Genomic DNA, 9,217 nt, shown 5'->3' on the forward strand with positions numbered 1-9,217 from the left:
AAGAGACTTCAGATACAGTATTAGGGGACCACTAAGGTCTATATAAAAGAGACTTCAGATACAGTATTAGGGGACCACTGAGGCCTATATAAAAGAGACTTCAGATACAGTATTAGGGGACCACTAAGGCCTATATAAAAGAGACTTCAGATACAGTATTAGGGGACCACTGAGGCCTATATAAAAGAGACTTCAGATACAGTATTAGGGGACCACTAAGGCCTATATAAAAGAGACTTCAGATACAGTATTAGGGGACCACTAAGGCCTATATAAAAGCATCCAAAGAGCAGCATGTCATGGGACCTTTAAGACAGAGATCTTTAACAGGGGGTCCTCAGAGTCACTGCAGGGGGGCCTCCCAATTATTGTCAATTTTTCAACGTTTTTTCATAAATTAAAATGTCTTAACATAATTCTGACATATTTATTAGCATATATGAAACCACACTGATAATAGACTTACTGGCCTAAAGGTAAGGTAGTCACTAAGGTCGCCATCCAGATATAGTTAATCTTAAAGATTTACTGTGCTACATGTATGTGTAACATTAAAGGATGATTTATAAAATCATGCCAATCAACAATTATTTTAATAGCTTAGTATTCTATTAAAAAAAAAAGGGTATGAATAAAGGCTTTAGGCTACCCTACACGTTATTGTAGGCCCAGTTTAATATGCAACTTCATTTTATACAATATATGCAGTAGGGGGTCCCTGCTCCGTCTCTCTTTCAGTTAAGGGGTCCTTGGCTTAAAAAAACGTTGAAGACCCCTGACTTAAGGGAAACTGCCGTACATGCAGATGAATGTCTCCAGTACCCGGAGGTTAGCGTGTATCTACCGGTAAAACCCCCGTTGGATGACTCGCTTCAGAAGGGTTGAAAATCTGCAACTTTTTTTTAGCGTTTAGCTTAGCGCAACCATAAACAACACTGGCTCTAGCTGTTTGCTGCTTCCTGTTTGGTGCTGGAGGGCGCGCACCCGTTGGTTGTTCCCATTGACGATGTTCACATGATTTAACTTCACTACCAAGACTTCAAACTTACGATAATTTCAACACATTTTGTCTGAACGTCCGGACGGGAGAAAGACTGATTTTTATGACCACCTGACACCAAACGATGGAGACGACGGGAGAGCCCCGACTCCAGCAAGACTCTCAGGATTTCATTCAGATACTGGAAGTATTAGTCTGCGACAGTGGAATCGCTTGAAAAGTCCTTTGGTGTAAGGTCTGCTTTAGGTCAATCTGTCAAGTCTGACTCCGCACATCTTCAAGTCGAACGCCTAATGGTGTGTGTGTGTGTTTCATAACAAGAAACTAGCGTGCACAGGGGCCCCGTTGTAACTACCTTACGCCACTGTACTTGACGTACAAAAATAGCTCAGAGTGGAGTCCAGGCGTGAGGTCACTGCAGTTGCTCTAGTGATTACTACCGACAGATGCTTTCTCCTCTACACAGTTGGACAGGGAATTTTTTAATACAGATGCTCCTTCTTTTGGCACTTTGGAGGTCGCCCAGGTAACAATGCCGCCTTTCTTTTACCAATAGCTGTTCCATTCATTTTTGAAGACTGGCGATTTTTTGATTTCACCTGTGACGTCTTACCAAAACAGTGCAGAGCTGACGTGAGGGAGCTATCGTTCATTTTTTTGTAAGTTCCCAGAAAGGTGCAAATCGGTGCTGTGAAGGTTTGGGGGTCATTGTGTAGTTTATCTTTGAGACTATGGCAGAACTGCTCCAACATCTCTTCAAGGGCCTCTGCAGATGTGCCTTCAGGTAAAACACAAATAAAACGTAATACAATTATTTTGGCACTTACTGGGACATAAGTTTGTATTAATATATATATATATTTTTTTACTTTCATGATTAAAATGTGTCAAACGTGCAAGAAGCATTTTCACCGTAGCCCCTTTCAAACCAAAGGCAAACGGCTCCACTACCCACATCAATAATTAGCTCTGTCAGTATGACGGGCCTCGGTGAGGCGAGCTGCTTCTAAAAACCCACAATGTCAGTGCGAAAAGGGTTAGAACTGATTTTACCTGGTCCAGGACTGGCATTCACATTGGTGCAGTCACTTGCCTTTGACAAAACGCCTTCACTACCTAGAGGGAGAGATAGAGATTTTTTTTTTTTTTCTATCTATTTGTCTATGGATTTCTGCATCCACGGTCTGTGACTTGAAATGTGACCGAGAGGCATGGCAACTCACCAGTTGCAATCTCATGGTAGAGCTTTCTCATCTGAGGTGTGGGGACGTGCGGGACGCTCTCATGGTGACCGAACTTGTTCAAAACGGCACTTTGATGTTTGCATAGTGCGCCAGCGAGTCCATCTGAACACGTGCAGCATCCAATCGCCACGTCGACGTCATACTGCAACTCAGATGTAGCGCTTGGAACCACGTAGTGGTTCTGGTCTACCTGTGAAAACACAAACAAAAAACAACAACAATGTAGTTGCCATTTTTAAATTTGACTTCAGAATTGAAAATAATACAATACAGTTTTATAAAGCCATACCTGTGCAATATTTTCACAATCCACATCATTTACATAAAGGAAAGCCACTCTGTTGTTTGCTGTGTCGGTGAGGCGGCGGATGTAATGGGCCTCCATCCTGGTTGTTACAAAATCTACCAACTGAGTAACATTGTATGGCTTCAACCAGTGGAGGACCTTCTCCTTCCCCACTCTGAAAGCACTCTCCACTAAACTGTTGGTGTTTTGCCCTCTCGTTGGAAGTTCATTGCGAAGACAGATGGCCCACTCTTCATGTCTCCTGTACACCTGTAGTCATTGTCGAACAGAAAATTAGTCAAGAATCTTCTTTGCTGTTGGAGATGGTTACAGCATGCAGGAGTATGGTTGTAGTATGTTGCAAATATACTTTAGTGATCAGGTGCTATATTGTATGTAGATGTCCTCAGGCCAGGACTCTTATCAAGAAGAAGACTGGGGCAGATTGGACAATGTACAGTCTAGTTTCCAACCACTTCCTGTTTGGTGGGGCAACATGGACATTTTCTGCCTTGCCACGCCCACACCTTACGACAAAAAATGAAAAGCTTTAGATTGTACTGACCAATTCTGAAGTCAATCAGGTTAAATATGTAGGACGAGCTTGTTAAAGCACAGCCCCTGAAATGGTCAGAAACATTCCTAATTTCCACATTAAATTAAATATGGCCGACTTCCTGTTGGGTTAAAGGGATGGTTCCAAGAGGCTTTTTTGTACGCCTGGATAGGATACATATGCCTACCAAATTTCATACATCTACATGAAATGGGTGCTATTAAGCCAATATGCCACGCTAGAGCTGAAGATCTTTGCCGTTTAAAATGATAGAAATTAAGACCGAACCCGACCGAACGTCTTAATTTCTATCATTTTACACGAACTTGGGCTTGCGCTCCGGGTTGCGCCGTAAATGAGCGGTCAGGTGATGCCTTTCGATTAGCGCGAAAATGAAGGCTGGGGAGGTGAAACGGAGGCTGGCCTCTGGAGGACTTATTTTATTTCTTTGTTCCAACTTCCAAGTGGCCTATAGCGTTATACGTTAGTCATGAATAAATGATGTTAAACAATGTATAAATGACTCATTCCTGACAAAAGGCAAAAGAGCTGTGTGCGTGCGCACATTTGACTAATGTCGGGCTGTAAACGGGTTCGGGCTTTTAAAAAGCTGTCAATTAAAATGTACGTGTCAGGCTCGGGCCTTGTCAGGCCTAACTTTTAAGACCCGATTACAGCTCTATGCCTTAGGCCCTGACTCTTATCAAGCATGACAAATTGGGTAATGTACATTTGAGTAACCACAACTTCCTGTCTCACAACAGAACATCAGAAAGACAACAAACCTCAGCCAGGTAGTGGAGGAATCTAGGATATTTAATGGCAACAAGGTCAGCAAGACATCTGTTGTACCGTTCTGTCAGCAACGCGGTTGAGTCGGGGTAGACAAGGCTCTTGAATGAATTTAGGAGCTGTGGTCGGTCTTGCTTAGCCACACCATTGCGGCCACTCCACAACCACCTCCACATGGCCTGCAGTTGGTGGAACATGCACAGGAGCAGCTTTGCTCCGGGGAAAACTGCCTGGAGGGACTGACGCAGAGCACTGCAGTCATCCGTCATGATGACCTGAGGCTGTTCCCTCCCAAAAAAACTGCTGCCAGGCAAAAGGGTTCGCAGGAGTCGAAGCCCAGACGTAATGGTGGACTGACTCTCTGAGGTCGTTATAAGCACCCCCAATGGCAATCCTCCGGCGGTGGAGTGGGCGAGAAGAAGAAATATCCGGTGGTTCTGGCGCTCACAATTTCCCGATGAATCCACAAAGACGATTTCCCCGCTCTCCCTCAACTTTGTGTGCACTCTTTTCATGACCGGGGTACATACGGCAATGACCACCTGACCGCATTCAGTTTTTTCCATTTTTGCACTGGTTTCCCCCTGCACCATGTTGTACTGGTAAAGTCTATCCTTGAGATCTACCAGCATCTTCTCTTCTGACGGTGCAGTATAAGCTTTCTGAAAAAGCTTGTAGTAAAGTCTGCATGCAAGAAAGGAAGAAAGAAAGAAAGACAAACCGGTATCAGACAGTGTACAGTACCCCATACAATTCCCCCAGCTGTAGTAATAATTAACAGTAATATTTTATATGTACATCTAGGGCTGGGCGATAGGGAGAAAATCTGATATTTTTGACCAAATACCTCAATGTCGATATTGCGGCGATATTCTAGGGTTGACAATTGGTGCTTTAACAAAATATGTTCACACTTAGATTTTAGATAAATAATCATTAGTAATGTGGACATAATGTCTAAGTGGGGAAAAGGCAAATAATAGAACAGCAGTTACCAGACAACAGTCTGGTAAGTTCAGAAAAGTACATCACTTTACTGTAATGTAGCCTTTAAAACCAGGAAAAGACACCACTTCTGTCATATCACGATATTAGAATATCCAAAATCTAAGACAATATCTAGTCTCATATCACAATATCGATATAATGTCGATATATTGCCCAGCCCTATCCATAACCAAATGTATAAGCATATAAAGATCTATTTTTATATTGCACTTTTTTCCCCAATACTGAAATTACTATATTGTTTCGAACCTGTAACAGAAATACATGTCAGGACAAATGGAGTGGTCTGCAGCTGTGTAGATGGGACTTTCCCCTTCCTGCTCCTGCAGATCATACTTGATGATATCCAGTGCAGAGGAGGGGGAGTGGCCACACTCAAAGAGCGTCTTCAGTTTGGCAATGGTCTCGTCGGAGGCATCTCGCTTCCGCACAGCGTCAGCAAACGATAACTGGTGGTTGTGCTCATATCTGAGATAGATGTTCAATAGATAGCCATCCTTAATATGAGGATCCCCAGACCTGTAGGAGAAACGACACATATCATTACACACTTTTCCGAAGCTGAGGCTCCATCCACACCGCTACGGTTTCCTTTTTTTTTTTAAGCGTCAAAAACGATCTCCGTCCACCCAAAAGTGTTTGCTCCAGTACAGCAGCAGAACTAATCTCCGTCCATATTAACACGTCTGACAACGCATCACATGACCATTCTTATACACCGAGCATGTGCTACACGTTATTTTACTGAGTGACGTGATGTTTTGCTGCTGTACTGCAATTTTTATGGAGGGAGAATAAAAACATACCATGACAGAGAGGAAGAGGGCATTACAGGCCTACCCTCTTCTTCATCTCTCTCTCTCCCTCTCTCCCTCTCTCTCTCACAGTCAATTCTTTTTTTCCTTTTCTCCTTCACTTATTTCTCCATCTCCTTCTGTGGCGTTCTTCTGCTCTCACCCTCCTGGTCTCTCCAGTTTACTGCTTTCGCCTTCTGCATGTCCCTCCTTCTCTTCCTCCTGTGCACTTCTTCTGTATTACATTACACATATAGACAACTTTATCCCATTGTATTTGTCGTTTTCCCAGTTTGACAGTAAAGGTTGTAACCTGGTTTAATTTGATGCGATATGTGAGAGTAAGGCCGGCTTCACACTGGCTGCGTGGTGTGTCCGTTTTTATTTCGGCTCCCATGTTAACAGGTTAGAGCTTGCACACTGCCTGCGTGACACGCACTCTGGTGCGGCTCGAAAACGCGCGCATGCTAGAAATAGGACCGACGCCTATTTTTCCACGCGTCACATGTCATTTTGACACGAATACATTTAATAAATGATATTTTGATGTTTGAAAGTCTCTAAGTTTTGACATAAATGCAAATATCAATGTAATTTAAAAAGATAATAATAAATAATTATCGATTTTCAAATACAGAATACAGAACAATACAGAACGAAATATTCTGTAGCCTATTTTGCCGTCAATACTGCCGACGTTGCCTTTGCTGTAATCAAATCAGTATATATTTATGTTGAACATGGTATTTCATATTATCAATGGGAAACAACATACATGTGTCCAGACAAGGCTAGCAGCAGCAGCGGCGCGTCAGGCGCTTTTCTGGTGTGCAAAGACATAGAAAACGCCACGCAACAGAAACGCCACGCTCACGCCACGCAGCCAAGTCTTATCTTAGTTACCTTGACTTCCTCTTCTGGCTGTGTGCGTCCCTTTTCAGAACCAAGTACATGATGGCACCACATGACAAATTTTTTGTCTTTTTCGAGGGTTTAACAGGTCTGGGATAGGTGTTGTGCTGACACCTTAAGTCCACCTAAGACACAAAAATAAACTTGTGATTAATGAACATTACATAAACTGGCTGCACACTCCAGCTTTTTTAACGGGATATTGTGGATCACCATAATCAAACAAGCTAATTTATGCTTTATTGTAGCCCAAATCATAACCTATTACAATGCAGGACTATGTTTCAAAGGTCTTTTGTTAACCTTTTATTCATTTATCAGCTCAATTGTATTAGTTTAGGTCATTATCAGCAGTGGGAGTAAGAAGTATTCAGTAAAAGTACTAATACCACACTGTAAAAAATACTCTGTTACAAGTAAAAGTCCTGCATTGAAAATGTTACTTAAGTTAAAGTCTGTAAATATCATCAGGAAAATGTAGTTAGTCACATTTTAGAAAGGGTAAAGGATCCAAACAGCTGTGTGTTTAATGGTCTAATCATTTCAGCTGGACCTGTAGGCCGTTATATTGTTGGCTAGTTTCATTTATAATAAAACATAACTTTTTATAAACTACGTGTGTTTTGTGTCCTAATGTGTAAAGTAACTAAAGCTGTCAGATGAACGTAGTGGAGTAAAAATTACAATATTTCTCTCTGAAATGCAGCGGAGTAGAAGTAGAAAGTGGCACAAGTAAAGTACAAGTACTTAGAGCTGGGCAATATATCGATATTATATCGATATCGTGATATGAGACTAGATATCGTCTTAGATTTTGGATATCGTAATATGGCATAAGTGTTATCTTTTCCTGGTTTTAAAGGTTGCATTACAGTAAAGTTGTCATTTTCTGAACTAACCCGACTGTTGTAACTGTTCTATTATTTGCCTTTACCCACTTAGTCATTATATATCCACATTACTAATGATTATTTATCAAAAATCTCATTGTGTAAATATTTTGTGAAAGCACCAATAGTCAACACTACAATATCGTTGTGGTATCGATAGAGGTATTTGTGATAAAATATTGTGATATTTGATTTTCTCCATATCGCCCAGCCCTACAAGTACCTCAACATTTGTACTTAAGTAAATGTACTTAGTTACATTCCACCACTGGCTATCAGGTCATGTTCATACTTTTAACTAGGCTACAGTAAAATAAGTAGTCTATATCTTTTAGGCATCTTTGTGGACACAACACTGTTTCAAGCAGTTTGGATTTATCGAGTGAATGTGATCGACTAACAAATGAAACACATTGGTTGCGTTTTGGGAAACTTACCCTGTAGGCATTGTAACGTCCACAGTTTGGATATGTTTTAGACTTCCTCCAAGTCTGCCCAGAAGAGGTCTGGAAATACTCCAGCCATTTAAAAACCTCGTCTTCTGAGGTAATTCTCAGTTTAAAATGTGATCTAAACTGAGCCTGCGCCAGCTCCTCATAGGAGCACACCAGATGGACATATCCCTCAGGCAATATTTTCTGAAAGAAAGCATAATTGTCATTAATATGCTATACCTTATGGTCAGGGTTCAAAATTAACTTTTTTTTTTCTTTCCACCAGCCAAATTACTAGCGAATGTTCCGAGTTTACCAGCCACACAACAGATAACCAGTGCCTTTTAGCTGGTGAGTGAAGCAAATCTACCAGCCCCTTGCATACTTTACCAGCATTTGGCTAGTGGATGGTGCTAATTTTGGACCCTGCTTATAGTTACATTTTAGCTATGGTTAAGACACTAACAGTTACAGTTAAAAAGTTTGGAAACAGCTGTTAATATTGATGTATTATACATTTTGAAACTCTACCTAAAACGACATATTCCAAACCTTTGAATGTACTGTAGTGTGACCCTAGTTAGCTAGCATCCAGTATCACTATTTAATCTGATAGGCTACATATCAAGGGAATTTAGCGTTAAATCCTCACTTCCAGAAGTGGATGTCGTCCTGTCCCCTCTTCCTCTCCTGTTCCTGGCTGCTGGCAGTGTACGCACGGCGTCATTTTCCTCACTTCCAAAAGTGGATGTTCTCCTGTCCCTGCTTTTCCTTCTCCCTCTCCTAGCTGCTGGCTGTGTAGGAACGAAGTCATTTTCAATCAAAAATGTAAAACTCCACCACTAACTTCATTCAATATCCTCGCGAAAACAGTTCTAATCTAGCATGATAACGCCACAGTAGGCTGCCGTAAACAAGAAGTTCGCTTCGAGGAAAGATGTCGTTCAACCCGGAAACCGTAGCAAAACGGCGCGAAGGCACGCCCTACTCGGCCTCTGATTGGCTTACCCTGGTATTGATGCCTAAATCTAACCAATCCAACCAAAGAAGGCAACTACTACTAGCCAATCAGAGGCAGAGTAGGGCGGGTCATGCCGTCACTATCCTAGAAAAGGCAAACGGTTCACACGTTCTTAAAATACAATAAAATGTTAACACAGATAATTATCCATGCAATGAATTTATTAATAAATGTAGACCTAATGTTGCCCCTGTGTGCTGCTTCTGCAAAGAGGAGGTTGAGTCCTTCTCTCATGTATTTAATGCCTGTACTGTATTCATATAACCAGTCCATTTTTTGG

At 41.6% G+C, this 9,217-nt stretch overlaps 1 protein-coding gene across 2 annotated transcripts in view; it reads right to left on the bottom strand.

Annotated features, from left to right (window-relative positions):
• The window catches only part of LOC144523739 (uncharacterized), a 9,652-nt gene extending 789 nt beyond the window's left edge, over positions 1 to 8,863 (bottom strand). The window contains exons 1-9 of one of the 2 annotated variants that reach the window (XM_078259555.1): positions 8,569 to 8,863; positions 7,920 to 8,120; positions 6,584 to 6,717; positions 5,136 to 5,405; positions 3,872 to 4,562; positions 2,534 to 2,800; positions 2,224 to 2,434; positions 2,054 to 2,116; positions 1 to 1,778 (exon numbers count right to left, since the gene is read on the bottom strand). The exon at positions 1 to 1,778 is cut by the window's left edge and continues 789 nt beyond it. In XM_078259555.1, coding sequence (XP_078115681.1) covers positions 1,483 to 1,778; positions 2,054 to 2,116; positions 2,224 to 2,434; positions 2,534 to 2,800; positions 3,872 to 4,562; positions 5,136 to 5,405; positions 6,584 to 6,717; positions 7,920 to 8,120; positions 8,569 to 8,730 — 2,295 coding nt within the window. In that variant the 5' untranslated portion in view covers positions 8,731 to 8,863 and the 3' untranslated portion in view covers positions 1 to 1,482. Of the gene's footprint in view, positions 1,779 to 2,053; positions 2,117 to 2,223; positions 2,435 to 2,533; positions 2,801 to 3,871; positions 4,563 to 5,135; positions 5,406 to 5,692; positions 5,916 to 6,583; positions 6,718 to 7,919; positions 8,121 to 8,568 lie in introns of those variants that run through there. The other variant, XM_078259556.1, reaches the window with a different exon arrangement.
• Positions 8,864 to 9,217: the final 354 nt, after the last annotated feature.

The sequence above is a fragment of the Sander vitreus genome, chromosome 9 (genome assembly GCF_031162955.1).
Source record: "Sander vitreus isolate 19-12246 chromosome 9, sanVit1, whole genome shotgun sequence".
NCBI classification, from domain to species: Eukaryota; Metazoa; Chordata; class Actinopteri; order Perciformes; family Percidae; genus Sander; species Sander vitreus.